The sequence below is a fragment of the Jaculus jaculus genome, chromosome 16 (assembly GCF_020740685.1).
Source record: "Jaculus jaculus isolate mJacJac1 chromosome 16, mJacJac1.mat.Y.cur, whole genome shotgun sequence".
Classification (NCBI taxonomy): domain Eukaryota; kingdom Metazoa; phylum Chordata; class Mammalia; order Rodentia; family Dipodidae; genus Jaculus; species Jaculus jaculus.
Window position 1 is genome coordinate 17,042,488 of NC_059117.1, and position 15,191 is coordinate 17,057,678.

General features: G+C 40.7%; 2 protein-coding genes across 2 annotated transcripts in view; one reads left to right on the forward strand and one right to left on the reverse strand.

Moving 5' to 3' along the window:
* Ccdc146 (coiled-coil domain containing 146) overlaps nt 1-7,806 on the reverse strand; it is a 148,363-nt gene extending 140,557 nt beyond the window's left edge. The window contains exon 1 of the mRNA XM_004652892.2: nt 7,716-7,806. The gene's annotated coding sequence lies outside the window, so the exon portion shown is untranslated. The remainder of the gene's footprint in view (nt 1-7,715) is intronic.
* A 545-nt stretch (nt 7,807-8,351) lies between these two features.
* The window catches only part of Fam185a (family with sequence similarity 185 member A), a 37,602-nt gene continuing 30,762 nt past the window's right edge, over nt 8,352-15,191 (forward strand). The window contains exons 1-3 of the mRNA XM_004652686.2: nt 8,352-8,721; nt 9,767-9,876; nt 10,954-11,046. Coding sequence (XP_004652743.2) covers nt 8,352-8,721; nt 9,767-9,876; nt 10,954-11,046 — 573 coding nt within the window. The remainder of the gene's footprint in view (nt 8,722-9,766; nt 9,877-10,953; nt 11,047-15,191) is intronic.

Genomic DNA, 15,191 nt, shown 5'->3' on the forward strand with positions numbered 1-15,191 from the left:
GTCGGTTTCAGAATGCAGGTTCTGTCCTGCCTTTGGTGGGTCAAGCTTCCAATGCTGACTTTCCAAGCCTTTGTTGTGCTGTTTGGGTTTGTACGATGTGTGAAAAAGTCAAGAGGTTTTCTGTGAGTATGAGGGTGTTTTATTGTAATTTGTCAAAGTCTACTGTGTTCTTTGAGTATATTCTATATCCAGGTGGAAATGGAGCTTGTCTTGTTATTTATATAGTTTGAAACACAGGATCAAGAATGACCTTCTTATATTCTCGCCCATGTGGGGTTTCCCTGTACTTTATACTTTCATGGGCTCCCCTTATCATGGCTTGAAAGATAGGGTTGTCTTAGATCCTCTTGACTTGTGCTACCATTCAGCTGCATTTAGTTGGGGTTACTGATGAGGCAAAGTAACAAGAAATAAAGAGAAGAGCATGAGAATCCTCCCCCTTCACAATTCCCATGTTTAGAGAGTCAATGTTTTCTTCTTCTTGGGCATCTTCATGGCATGGTAGGGACAAGGCAAATCTGTTTGGAGCTGGCCTTCAGGCAGGGTCAAAAGCAAAAGGCAAACAGTGATTTCCCTACAGTCTCTATATTGGAGAAGCCCTTTGTCTTCAATACAGCTCTCTCTTTAGCTTGCTTTAAATTCCAGAAGATAAATGGAAAAAAAAAAAAGTGAATGAAAACTCATTAGAAGCACTGAATTCTTAAGTTAGATGTTTGACAAAGGGTGTTCATTTTAATTTCTTTTTGTTTGTTTGTGTTTTGGTTTTTAGAGGTAGGGTCTCACTATAGCCCACGCTGACCTGGAATTTACTATATAGTCTCAGGGGAGCATCAAGTTCATGGGCAATCCTCCTACCTCTGCCTCCTGAGTGCTGAGATTAAAGGAGTAGGCCACCATGCCTGGCTCATTTTACTATTCTTTACAGCTTATTCATAAAAACTCACTTGCTTTTATGAATGAACTTTTTCATACACAAAGATATGATGCGAAGACAAAATAAATACAGGTGGAATCTGGCTTATGAGCTTAACGTTGAAAAGGCTCTGAATGAAGCTAACACGACATCTTCCTTGTGGGGCATTATAGTCTAGAATTTAAAGGATTTACAGAAAAGATTCCCATTGAAGTTAGGCTGTGAGTAAAAACTTACAGGTCATAACAGAGAGTAAAGCATCATGAGAGGGAGACCATAAAAAAGAAATAACATCCCCAACAGAACATAGCAGAATAATTTTAAATAAGTAAATTAAAAAGCTAAAGAGGAAAAACACAACAAACAGGACAATTTTTTTTAAGTAGAGGAAGAATATCTATAAGAGAACTAAATAGTGTTTTATAATAAAAACACAGTCACTGGTATGGAACAATGGAGTTATTAAACACTGGGACTGGGAAAGAGGCGGTGGACTAGGGCATGGATTTGAGCACAACAATCAATATGAAATACAGAGGATGAAGTCCAGATCATTCAAGCACAGGTAAGGCACATAAATGCTAGGGTGGGAAATTCTAATATATGTCCAAATAAATGCTACAAAAGGATAGAACAAATGGGGAAAGACTAATGATCCCAACTTGAAGGCTTTACTCAAAGCACACTTAGTTCTCAACAGGATAGATAAAACTAAACCATCACACCCATTCCCTAGGAGGAACACTTGCTCCCCAATTTTACCCTGACACTAAGCCCAGAAAAAAAAGGCATCAAAGATAATCCCAGACCAATACCTCTCATGAACACAAAATACAAAAGTTCTCTCAGGATATCAGTTGAATCTAACAATTTAGAGGACAACATAAAATTATTATTGGTCCAGCCATTGTGGAAATCAGTGTGGAGGTTCCTAAAACAGCTAGAGATTGATCTACCATATGACCCAGCTATAGCACTCCTAGGCATATATCCTAAGGACTCATCTCATTGCCTTAGAAGTAAGTGCTCAACCATGTTTATTGCTGCTCAATTTATAATAGCTGGGAAATAGAACCAGCCTAGATCTCCCTCAACTGATGAGTGGATAATGAAGATGTGGCACATTTATACAATGGAGTTCTACTCAGCTGTAAAGAAAAATGAAGTTATGAAATAAAATTATTGAATGAAGTTTAGCCAGGAAATGAAAGTGATTTGAAGACTCAATTATTATAATACATCCTAGCAAAAAATAGAAAGTAAAACTACAAGATCAACTTAAGTGATATAGAAAAAGCGCTAATTCAATATTCAGACAAAAGCCTAGGTAAATTTGGAATTAACCTTCTTTTATTTGAGAGAGGACATCTCAAAAACTTGCAGCAAATTACATAGAGGAGCTGACAGAATACCAAATGTTTTCTCCTACTGCAAATATGACAATGATTTCTAATTTTGGCATTCCGTTTCAATATTATAGTGTAGTTTTCTAGTGTGGTAGCACAAGAAAAGAAATATAAGCCATTCAGATTATAATATTATAGGTACTACTTACATATTCATTACATATTTCTCAGTGTTGTTAATTATTACTTTAGTTTTTGGAGTTTATTAGTATTTCATATATAACCAAGATCATGGTGTATTTCTTTTAAAGTAGTTTATAATCCATAAAGTGAACGAATTCCACTGGCTTCCTTCCTTTTAACTGAATTACTTAATCCTTTGCTGTGATTTTATTTTCTTCTGGTAACTCTCATGCCCTCTGCTGCCCATTTATTGCACATACAGCATTCCATAAGCTACTCAGACATTTACATTAGCTACCAGTCTACACTACCATTTTTTCCAATATTTTTTATTTTTATTTGTTTATTTCACAGAGAGAAAGGGAGGAGGGAGAGAGACACAGAATGGGCGTTCCAGGGTCTCCAGCCACTGCAAACGGACTCCAGATGCCCTTGTATATCTGGCTAATGTGGGTCCTGGGGAATTGAACCTGGGTCCTTTCTTTGGCTTTGCAGGTAAATGTCTTAACTGCTAAAGCCATCTGTCCAGCCCTATGCTACCATTTTTTTAAAAAAATATTTTATTTATTTATTTGAAAGAGAAGACAGACTGACAGAGAGAAAGAGGCAGAAGGCTCCTGCTACTGCAGACAAACCCCAGATGCGTGTGCCACTTTGTACATCTGCCTTTATGTGGGTTCTGGGGAACCCTACTCGGGTTGTTAGGCTTTGCAGGTAAGTGCCTTAACTGCTGAACCACCTCTAACTTTGTGATGGTAAAAAAAATCTTTGTATATTTATATCAGCCTTAGGGGTCAATTTATGGCAAAAAAACATTTTTTTTAATTAAAAATGTAAAACATGCTTGTTATTAATAACACAAAAGTGTGATCAACCATAATCTCATTGCTTAAAGATAACCACCATTATCAAATAGTAGATATCCTTCTGGAATTATCTCTATGCAATATAATTTTATGTTAAAATTATTATTATTATGTCACTATACACAAGTTTGGTATTGACACTTTACCCATTATTATATTATAGATTCTTTTCCATACCACTGATGTCTTCAAAATATAATTTCTGAATATTCCGAGTACCAATGTATTACTCTCTTAGCCAGAGACATTCAAACTGATGTGGCTTTTTCCTAGTAAAGCAAAAGTCCTTGAACGTTTGTAATTTACATCCCAAGGAGCACATTTTCTGGGTTAGAGATAAGAATATTGTTAAGGCTGCTCATGTTTACTGGCTACTTTAATTCTGAAACATTTATACGAACATACACTTCTACAAGAATCATGTGTTGATTGCCAAAAAAGTAGCTTTTTAATTTTTTTTTTTTAAAGAAAAAGAGAATTGGTGTGCCAGGGCCTCAGCCTCTGAAATTAAACTCCAGACGCTTGCGCCACCTAGTGGGCATGTGCGTCCTTGCGCTTGCCTCACCTGGTTAACATGGATCTGCAGAGTCCAACACCTTACATCCTTAGGCTTTGCAGGCAAACACCTTAACTGCTAAGCCATCTCTGCAGCCCCAAAGTGCCTTAAAAAAAATCTGAAGCAGTAAAAATATTTTACAAATAAAACTATGAATAGGAGAAGCTATATCTGGTTGTCTGAGATAGATTTTTTTTTTCTACAAAGGTGTCAGAGAATTAGAAGGACTTTTTTTTAAATTTTTTTTTTTGGTTCATTTTTTATTTATTTATTTGAGAGCGACAGACATAGAGAGAAAGACAGATAGAGGGAAAGGGAGAGAATGGGCACTCCAGGGCTTCCAGCCTCTGCAAACGAACTCCAGACGCGTGCGCCCCCTTGTACATCTGGCTAACGTGGGAGCTGGGGAACTGAGCCTTGAACCGGGGTCCTTAGGCTTCACAGGCAAGCGCTTAACCGCTCAGCCATCTCTCCAGCCCTAGAAGGACTTTTTAGAAGAGTGGTAAGACCTACTACGTGCTTCGTCTTGTGCTCCCGACTGTTTCTTCATCCACGATGCAGGAATAACCCCTGACCTTCTGAACAGTGTTTTGTAAGAACACAATGAGACGATGCACATGAACATGTTTGAAAGCTATAATATACACGGAAAGTGTAACTTTTTGAGTTGTCACACACACGAAGACAGATTTGATTCCCACCAGATTGTTTTCATGTGTCAATAATTCCTTAGCACGTCAATCTTAATGTCAATCACATACTCAATTTTAAATAATTTTTTTCTTTATTTTTATTTATTTATTTGAGAGTGACAGACAGAGATAGAAAGAGAGAGAGAGGGAAAGAGAGAAAATGGGCACACCAGGGCCTCCAGCCACTGCAGACGAACTCCAGATGCATGTTCCACCTTGTGCATCTGGCTTACATGGGTTCTGGGGAATCCAGCCTCCAATTGGGGTCCTTAGGCTTCACAGGCAAGCGCTTAACTGCTAAGCCATCTCTCCAGCCCCCACATACTCAATTTACAACCCCATATCATAAAAGAAAAGTAATTTTCAGTCAATTTTTACATACATTGGTTTATTTTAAAGTTGTAAGATAATGATTGTACCACATAGACAGTTATGGTCCAGCTGCCAATTCCATTAATGGGATTTCTCTTAGAAAAGGAACCATCGCCCCAGAAAATAATAACTTATTAAACATTCTTAGTTTAAAAAATATCTAGCACTTTTACAGTAAATCTGAGTGTATTCTCAACTTGCTTAAAGTGGTGTCTTTATCAAAGTTATTTGCATGTGGATTTTAATTAAAAAGATAGCTTGAAGATTAATCTGAATAATTATAAGCACACCAAACACAAAACCAGCAACACTTTCCATTTGATGGACTCTTGCTGACCATAAAAGCTAGCAAATTAGTGAGGTAGGAATATAAAGACAGGGAAAATTATAAGGATGTGCGAAGGGAAAGGAGTCCCTTACTCCAGAGTCTGGTTGAAGCTGTGAAGGTTGCTGACAAAAACAGCATTCCTTTTACATAGAGATATTTTCAAATAGGAATGCTGAGACAGCAACAACACATATGTAGTCTTTCTCTTTTCTCAGTCCTTTTCTTTCTTTTAATTCTTTTATTTTATTTATTTATTTGAGAGTGACAAAGAGAGAAAGAGGCAGAGAGAGAGAGAGAAAGAATGGGAGTGCCAGGGCTTCCAGCCACTGCAAACGAACTCCAGATGCGTGCGCTCCCTTGTTCATCTGGCTAATGTGGGTCCTGGGGAATCGAGCATCGAACCAGGGTTCTTAGGCTCCACAGACAAGCACTTAACAACTAAGCCATCTCTCCAGCCCTCTCAGTCCCTTTCTAAGACATGTTCTTAGCTCCCAAATGGTCTGTTATTTTATCCTACCACAATGTAATCCCATCTAGGGCACCTCTGGAGCCACCCTAAAATCTCATATAAAGCCCTCATGAGCACCCTTCTTCCCACTCTTTTAGTATAGAGGCATGGCAGCCACACAGATAATTAATGTGGGGGGGGTTAGCAACCTTTGAGAGGTAACTTTACAACCACCAAAATAGATTATGTGACTACTGCTACAAGACACTTTAAACGTGACTCTCCCTTGAGAAGCTGTAGGGGGTGTCTTTAATCTTTCTCTGAGCACCTACTAAACTCCATGCCATTAAAATTCTCCCTTGGTCATCTCCAGCTCTGCTTCATGCTGGCTCTTCCTGAAATTCTTTTCTCTGGTGAAGTCAAGATCTGGCTTCACCTGGGTGGTGGTCCCTGAGGGATAAGGAACTCTGCTGGCGGTTGGCTCAGTTCTGGGCTACGTGGTTACCATGCCTCTATGCTAAAGGAGTGTGAAGAAGGGTGTTGATGAGGACGTTAGTCCATTCTACCTGCCTATTACCACAGGTCTCCGCCCACTTCACAGTTGGTTGAGGGCTTCAGTCTTTGAACTCCACTCCCCTTCTCTCAGATTCTTGGTATACAGCTTAAGCTAGCCTCAAATTCAGAATCCTCCTGCCTCAGCCTCCTGCATGTTGGAATTACACACAAGTGCCCCATGCCTGACTTAGCATTTGTATTTATTCAATGTTACTGTTTTTAGATACCTACTTATAACTAAAGGATTTAGGGAATGATGTGTAGGAAAATACAGGGGCAGAGAAAAAGAAGAGAGATCTGGCAATTACGTAAGGTGGAAATAAATCATCCCTCTTCCTCTTTCTCTTTTCATTATTTCTACTGCCCATGGAATAATAAAATATAAAAGGACAAAGAGACCTCATAGAGTTACTTAGCACAGTCTATCTTAAAACTGAAGAAACTGGTCCTTCCAACATAGATAAACTAATGACTGAGCCAGGAAAAAAAAAACAAAAAAACTTGGCACCACCCTAAAGTCTTATGATCTCTCTACCACACCAAATTAGCTTTAAAAAGTTATTTTAGAGCTGTAGAGATGGCTTAGTGGTTCAGGTGCTTACCTGCAAAGCCAAAGGACCCAGGTTCAATTCCCCAGGACCCACGTTAGCCAGATGCTCAAGGGGGCACATGCATCTGGAGTTCGTGTGCAGTGGCTGGAGGTCTTGGCACGCCTTCTCTCTCCCTCTCTCGTTCTCCCTATTTCTCTCTCTCAAGTAAATAAAAATAAAATATTTTCTTTTAAGCATCATTTAAGCTTTAAACCCTAGAATCATTTGCAACAGAAGAGGTCAGTGCTGGTCTCAAAAGCAAGTTCTAATGGCTCAAATTTTCTTGGTAACTTAGAAACGTTGCCTCTAAATTTAAAAAAGGAAAGTATGCAGAGCGTGATGGCGCACACCTTTAATCCCAGAACTTGGGAGGCAGAGGTAGGAGGATCGCCATGAGTTTGAGGCCACCCTGAGACTACATAGTGAGTTCCAGGTCAGCCTGGGCTAGAGTGAAACCCTACCTCGAAAAGCCAAAAAGAAAAAAAAAGTAGTACTTTACAACGCAGTTTTGTAGACTGTGTACCACTTTTTACCATCCATTATCTCATTTGATCCTCATAAAAACCCTTTCAGACAAAGCAAGGGAGACATTATTGTCCTATATTTTACAAGCAGTCAGTAAAACCCAAAGCCATCCAATGACTGACGTAAGGCCATTGGAGACAGGAAGAAGCCAGGACTCTAAAGCTTTTCCTACACACTGTTGATTCCCTCACAAAACACCAAATGGCTGTATTCTCTAGCTAAAGGATGCTCCCTTCCCAGAAGACCCCGCATCACTTTAGAAAAGCCTGGGTCAAACAAAAACTACAGAGGGTATTCCTACTTTGCACCTAGCTCCCATCTTTATGCAAACCTTTTCTTACCCCTTCTCTTCGTCCTGATCCTTATTTAGCCTCTTTTTTTTTTTCTAGGTGTTGAAAAGCCTCTTGAATGTCACTCCAAAGCTCCACCCTCTCCATACAAGAAGTCGCGTCCTTGGTATCCAAGGAAACCACGCAGAAGAGTACATTTTGCTCCTTCCGGTCCAGTCTTCTCATTGGCCAGTTGGGTTTCCAATGGCCAATGGACTTGCAGCAGAGGGAACGTGCCTTTCCCATCGGAGTCTACCACGGGCTCTTGGCACTCGCAGCGAGCAGCGCAACGCCTCCTGGGAAATGTAGTTTCAGAGCTGCTCCAGATCTTCGATGCCTGGCTTCCGTAGAACTACATTTCCCGTCGGCCTTCGCGAAAGGGCGGGACTAGGCCAAAAAAAAAAAAAAAGAAAGAAAAAGAAAGGCCAGGTTGGGGTTTCCACTTGGAGCTCTGAATTTCGTGTTTGTTCCCAGTTTTGTCTTGCAGGTGATAGTCAAGATGCAAAAATAATAACTAATAATATCAAAAGTGCACGGGCTGGATCTTTTGCCAACTTTCGCAGAGGTCACCTTTTTGACTGAGCCGGGGCGGCCAAGGGTGACTCCGGGTGGCTGGCGCTGTGCCGAGGGCGGCCGAGGGCGGGTGTCATGCTCGGGCCCTGCTCGGCCCGGGGGCTCGGCTGCTTCAGGTCCGCCCGGCTCGGGGCTGGCCGGCTCAGGCGGTACGGCTCCGGTGATGCCCAGGCGCCCGGGGCTCTGCAGGGGTGGACGCTGCGGGTGAGCCCGTTCGGGCGGCTGCGGGCGCGGCTCCCGTGCCACCTGGCCGTCGGGCCCCTGGACCCCGTCTCCCACCCGGACGGTGACCGAGTGCTGGTGGCGGTGCGCAGCCCGGAGGGAGGCGCGCGGGGCCCCGAAGGCCTGCGGGTGAAGTACGACGAGGCTCTGCAGGAGGTGACCGTCCTGTCCCACGGGGTGGACCCCCGGGCATCGGTGGAGGTGAATGCACCTCTGAAATTTGGCAAGTGAAGTTCAAACGGCTTTGGGTCCCCAGGGCACGCAACCGAGACCTTCCGTGAGGTCCAGCCAGGCCCACGTGCATAAGTGGGGTCCCATTTGACCTGATGGTTCAACCTAATTTGGCACCTTTGGAAGCCGCCTTCAGTCCTAATTTTCAGTTCCTGAGTGGAACAAGTACGTTCCCAATTAAGAACGGAAAAAAATAATAGAATGGAACCATGATTTGAAGTAATGCAAGTCAAATATCATTTAAGGTGCTCCTTTTGTTATCGCATTGCCATTAGCAGACGGGTTACATTTTGCAGGTTTTGATTTCTTCATAATCCATTCCGTGGTTATGTTGGTCCCCCTTGATCACATCTGCTGGGCGGTCCTCAGTCGGCTCGGTGTACGGGATTTTTATATCTAAGTATTTGGTTTCAGATATGCACCCAACTTACCCAAACACCAAAGTGCATTCTCCGGGAGTAGCCAGCTTTGAGGAAACACACACAGAATATCCAGGAAATGGGTAATACCTACAAGATGTGTCCTAGTTTTAAGTTACTTTCCGGTTTCAAGCCACTGTGTACACATAGTCTTCCAACCCCGCCCCCCGCAATAGGGGGCCACAGGATCTCAGGTGTCATTCCTTAGGCTGTGTCCACCATTTTTGAGATAGGTTCCCTCATTAGAACGCACCAAGTAGGTTAGAACGGCTGGCCAGATTGCCTCAGGGACCTTCTAGGATCTTCCACTGGATACAAGAGTACCTGTAAGAATTGCTGTCTTTTTCTTACCTCTTTTACTTAGCCTCTGTGAAACTTCCTCTTTTTACATAATACAGGCCAATGGAAATCATCATTGCTAAAACCTGATGGACAGGCATTGCTTTTGATCCTGTTGCCTTGGAGATTTCTTACTTTCAGTGAGAGACCAAGCTGCTCTCTTCTAGGACTTAATAATAAAAAGGACAGAAAACTGGTGGTCTAGGTTTCTAGTATTAAGATGCTTTGCAGCTCATTAGTACTGACTTTTTTTCCCCCTTTTCTTGTTTTTGCTTCTAGATTTGAATATCAAGTCATCAGGGTCTGGCTGTGTGAAAGTTCACAATCTTGAATGTGATAATTGCAAAATTGAAACTGAGCAGGGAACTAGCATTATACAGTCTGTTAAGGTAAACCCCCCCTGTTAGGATACTGCTCACTCTGCCCCTCCACTTCTCCATCCTTTCCCCTGACCCCACTTAGACCTGCCACCTCCCCTATTCTGTCCCTTTACTTACATGTTTCCTGTCCCCTTCCCTGTCCTCTCCCCGCTCCTCTAGCTTCCTGACCTCTACTACTGACTTTTACTCCATCTTAGACAGATCTAAGAATTCAAAACTAGGATCTGCACAGGAGAGAGAATATGCCACATTTGTATTTCTGAGCCCAAGTTACCTCACTTCTTTTCCAGATCCATCCATTTCCTGTGAATTTAGTAAGTTCATTTTTCTTTACAACTGAATAAAATTCCACCGTGAGTGTGTGCGCGTGCGCCACATCTTCATTATCGATTTGGTTGATGGACATCTAGGCCAATTTCATTTCCTAGCCTCAGTGGCAGTTCCACTCTGTATTCTGTTTTTACTTCATTCTTTTAGCCATCTCTTTTATTGGCATCCTGATTTCAACAGAGCTGGCTTCAAGTTCCCTGATACAGCTCTTCTATCCCGAGTCTTTGCTTTTATTCCTCTGTAGAATGAGAAATACATAATCCCCATCTCTCTTGCTTTGTGAGGATTAAAGAATACCGATCATGTAAAGTAGGTGATATTGTCTTTGGTGCTGAGAAACTGTCCAAGAAATGGTAACTACTGTTATCAGTGGCCAGTATTAATAGTGATCAGTAGTAATGGCGAGTGCTGTCACCCCCAGTATCACTGGTGTTTAGTTGGTCTTCAGTGATCTTTGTCTCCTGAGCCTTTCCTCTGGAAGCTGTAGTCCAGTACCTCCTGCTTTTTTCCATTAAGTGCAGGTGGTTTGTTTGATCCCTGTAACAACAGTTGACAGTTCTTTCCAGTGGATGTTTTTATTCTAAACATTGGGTTTCTGTTTTACTCCTGATTCATTTCTTGCTTTATTGGTATTAGGAAAGGAATATTGAAAATGGGAGCTGGGGAGATGGCTTAGCAGTTAAAGGTGCTTGCATGAGTGTTTTATTAGTGAAAACTTACTCTTTCTTTTCTATGTTTTTGTGTTTATTTTTTCAGAGTCAAAAATTACATGTTCAAACAAAAGGAGGCAAAGTGATCTGTCTGGGAACAGTACATGGAAATATAGATATTCATGCATCAGATAAAAGTGTAAGACTAAATTTTTTTTTTTTTTTTTTAGTAATTTCAGGTTTTTTTTTATTTGAGAGCGACAGACACAGAGAGAAAGACAGGTAGAGGGAGAGAGAGAGAACGGGTGCGCCAGGGCTTCCAGCCTCTGCAAACGAACTCCAGACGCGTGCGCCCCCTTGTGCATCTGGCTAACGTGGGACCTGGGGAACCGAGCCTCGAACCGGGGTCCTTAGGCTTCACAGGCAAGCGCTTAACCGCTAAGCCATCTCTCCAGCCCTAGTAATTTCAGTTTTATTTCCACTTGGCCCACAAAGTAGCATCTGTAAAATTTGTGCTGTAACATTACATTTATTAAAACTTTCTGATTATTTATGATGATGATTTATTTTGATTATTTGAGAAAGAGAGAGAGAGAATGGGCACATCAGGGTCCAGTGTCACTGCAAACAAGCTCCAGACACATGCGCCACTTCATGTAGCTGGCTTTATGTGGGTACTGGGGAATTGAACCCAGGTTATCAGGCTTGCCAAGCAAGTGTCTTTAACCACTGAGCCTTCTGTCCATGTCATAATATTTGCTTTTTAACAGATTTGGGGATTAAGGTGATTAAATACTTGAACTTAAATTTTACTATGTGACTTAATACTTTTGAAAGATACTTAGTTCCTTATTTAGAATCAGTAAAAAATTTTAATTCTTCTGAAAAGGTTTTTATTTTGATAATCGTGAATTAAAATATCTCATTAAGGGAACTGGGGAGATGGCTCATTTATGAAAGAGACTTGCTGGAAAGCTTCTTGGCCTGGGGTTCAATTCCCCAGCACCTATGTAAGCTGGATGCAGAAAGTGTGGCAGAAACATCTGGCATTTGTTTCCTGCAGCAGGAAGCCCTGATGTGTCTATAAATGCACCCATGAAGATCAATGAGAATTTTAAAAAATCTCATTAAGTAATAGCAACAATATATGGGCTAAGTTTTTCTTTGGTGCTTGGTTTACATTATATTAATACTGCGTTTTCCCAGACCTGTTTACTTTGCCAAATTGAAGGGTAAATTTTGAAAATTAACTTTCTTCGTTGTTTTCCACAAGGTGGCACCATTAGATCTTATCAGATAACTTTACCGCTCACCAAAACTTTCTTTTTTTTTCTTTTCTGTAGTAGCCACAGGGATTTTCATTTAAAAAAAAATTTTTTTTGTTTATTTATTTGACAGCAACAGACATAGAGAGGAAGAGGCAGATAGAGACAGAGAGAGAATGGGCACGCCAGGGCCGCCAGCCACTGCAAACAAACTCCAGACACATGTGCCCCCTTGTGCATCTGGCTAACGTGGGTCCTGGGGAATCGCGCCTCAAACCGGGGTCCTTAGGCTTCACAGGCAAGCGCTTAACCGCTAAGCCATCTCTCCAGCCCGGGATTTTCATTTTTATAGGAAGAAAGTTTGTACTTTTAATGTACTTTTAATTTCCTGTAACATACCATATTGTTAATAATAAAGTTATAATTTCGGAAGTATTAATTTTCAGCTTTCTAATGTGCAGTCGTGTTTTAAATCTAAATCTTCTAGTAAGAGGCTGTGAGCATATCTTGTGAAGTATGGCTGGCATGATTAAGTAGATTACAATCCTGCTTGTTTCCACTGTTGTCACTTAATTTCCCATCACCTGTTTTTTAGAGAGGCCATTTAATCATCTAAATGTAATATATCTCCAAAATCAACTAGGAAAGTAGGGCTGCGGAGATGGATTAGTGATTAAAGACACTTGCTTACAAAGCCTGATGGCCTAGGTTGGAGTCCCCAGGGCCTAGGTAAAGTGAGATGCACATAGTGGTGCAGGCATCTGGAGTGCATCTGTAGCTGCAGGAGGCTCTGGCATGCCCATGCCCATTCTCTTTCTCTGTCTCTCTCCCTGTCTCTCTCTCTCTCTTTCAAATAAATAAAAGTGCATTTAAACCAGGACAGTATTGCACTTTTTTTTTTTAATTTTTATTTATTTATTTGGAGAGTGACAGACACAGAGAGAAGGACAGATAGAGGGAGAGAGAGAGAATGGGTGCGCCAGGGCTTCCAGCCTCTGCAAACGAACTCCAGACGCGTGCGCCCCCTTGTGCATCTGGCTAACGTGGGACCTGGGGAACCGAGCCTCAAACCGGGGTCCTTAGGCTTCACAGGCAAGCATTTAACCGCTAAGCCATCTCTCCAGCCCCAGTATTGCACTTTTGAGGAGCATTTAGTTTGGGTAATCAGATTGTGGTGGTCTTAGAGGGATGACAGGCAGATGGACAACTTGACAGTCCTTTAAGCTCAGTCCTTTCATTGATGACTGATCTCTAAGTTACTGTTATATTGCATTTTTCCAGTCAGCTATGGGTATCAGAAGTTTAAAATCATATCTTATTTGCTATTTTTAGTAATGTGACCAAGTAGCTATTACTTTTGTGTGGTTAGAGTCTAGTTGGAAATGCTCCTTAGTCACTTCAGTTTCAAGTCTTCTTTCAAGTGTTTATCTTCTGGAGTTTCCTAAAATTGTCCCATTATCTATAAAAAGCCAGAGTGGCTGGAGAGATGGCTTAGTGGTTAAGCGCTTGCCTGTGAAGCCTAAGGACCCCGGTTTGAGGTTCGATTCCCCAGGACCCACGCTAGCCAGATGCACAAGGGGGCACACGCGTCTGGAGTTCGTTCGTAAGGGCTGGAGGCCCTGGCACGCCCATTCTCTCCCTCTTTCTCTATTTGCCTCTTTCTCTCTCTCTGACGCTCTCAAATAACTAAATAAAAATAAACAAAAAATTAAAAAACAAAATAGAAAAAGCCAGAGTATTCCTACTTAGCCGCCTACTTTATGGACATATAGGACAGGTATTTTTTTTTTCCAGGAATGTTATACTGTTACCTTAAAGCTGAGAAAGACAAAATATTTATAAATTTTATTATATTTGATTATATATAAAATATTTTTCTTTGGCTGATTTTTAGAAAGTAGGTGTATAGTAAAAGTTCCTATCATATCATAATTAGCTGAAAAGACACTAGCTTGAAAGTGTGTATAGTATACCATTATTAATACAGATAAATTAGGAATTTGTGTACACTAAATCCAATAAGAAAAGTAATTCTAATTACTTATTTCTATAAGACCCTCTGAGTACTTTCTTTCCCCTTTATACTGCTAACTTCTAATATTTCAGTATTCTTGAAGCTCAGTTCTTGTTTCCTAACATTTTTAACCTCAATCATTTTTGAAGGACTTCTGAAGAAGGATGACACTGATGTTAATGTGTTAAGACATGTTTTTATTTCCTCAGAAACTCCAGTGTACTATTTGAACTTGTTCCTGGGAAAAAGTGGCAAGCTTTCCTGGTGACTCAGTTTATGATATCAGCAATTTCATTTTAATACTTGCACTATTATTTGTTTACCATGCCATAGACAACGTAGAATTCTTAAGTGTATTCAATTTTCCTTGTGGGTAGCATTTGAAGCATTAATACATATTGAATTTTGTTAGGGTAACTTAAGGACAAATAATAAAATCCCTCTCATTCTGTTTATTGGAAAGTTACTGCATTATTAAATGTGAGACAGTAAAGTCCTAGAAATTATAGTATACTTAACTGCTTTAACATGCAGATAGTAATGATGATATCTCAGTAGAATCAAAGTGTGTGAAAATTGACAGTTCATTCATGAATTTGTATTGCAATAATGGTAAACTTGAAATTGGAGACACCCTTCTTAATCTGATAAGGAGGGTCTGAGAGAACTAGAACACACCCCACGGTAGGCTGTGGCACGCTTTCCTGCTGAGGACGAGAGTGAGGTTGAGGTGGGCTGCTGTTCACTGTGGCACTGGAGAGCAGAACCAGATGCAAAATAAGCAAAAATGAACCATCACAGGGGATGCAGTAATAAAAAGATTGGAAGGGAGGAAATGAAATGGTAAGTTGTAAATAAGATAATTATGCATATGAATTTTTCTTAACAGATAAATGATCAGGACTGATGATTTTCTTATGCTTGCTTGATATAGTCTAAATATTAAAGTTAAGATAAATTGAAATTTTTAAAGCTATGTGGTATGAAAGCACTTTAAAATATCTAGTAGAAATAACTCTTAATGAATTCTGCATAGAAAATATAAAGCATTATTAAGAGGAACTA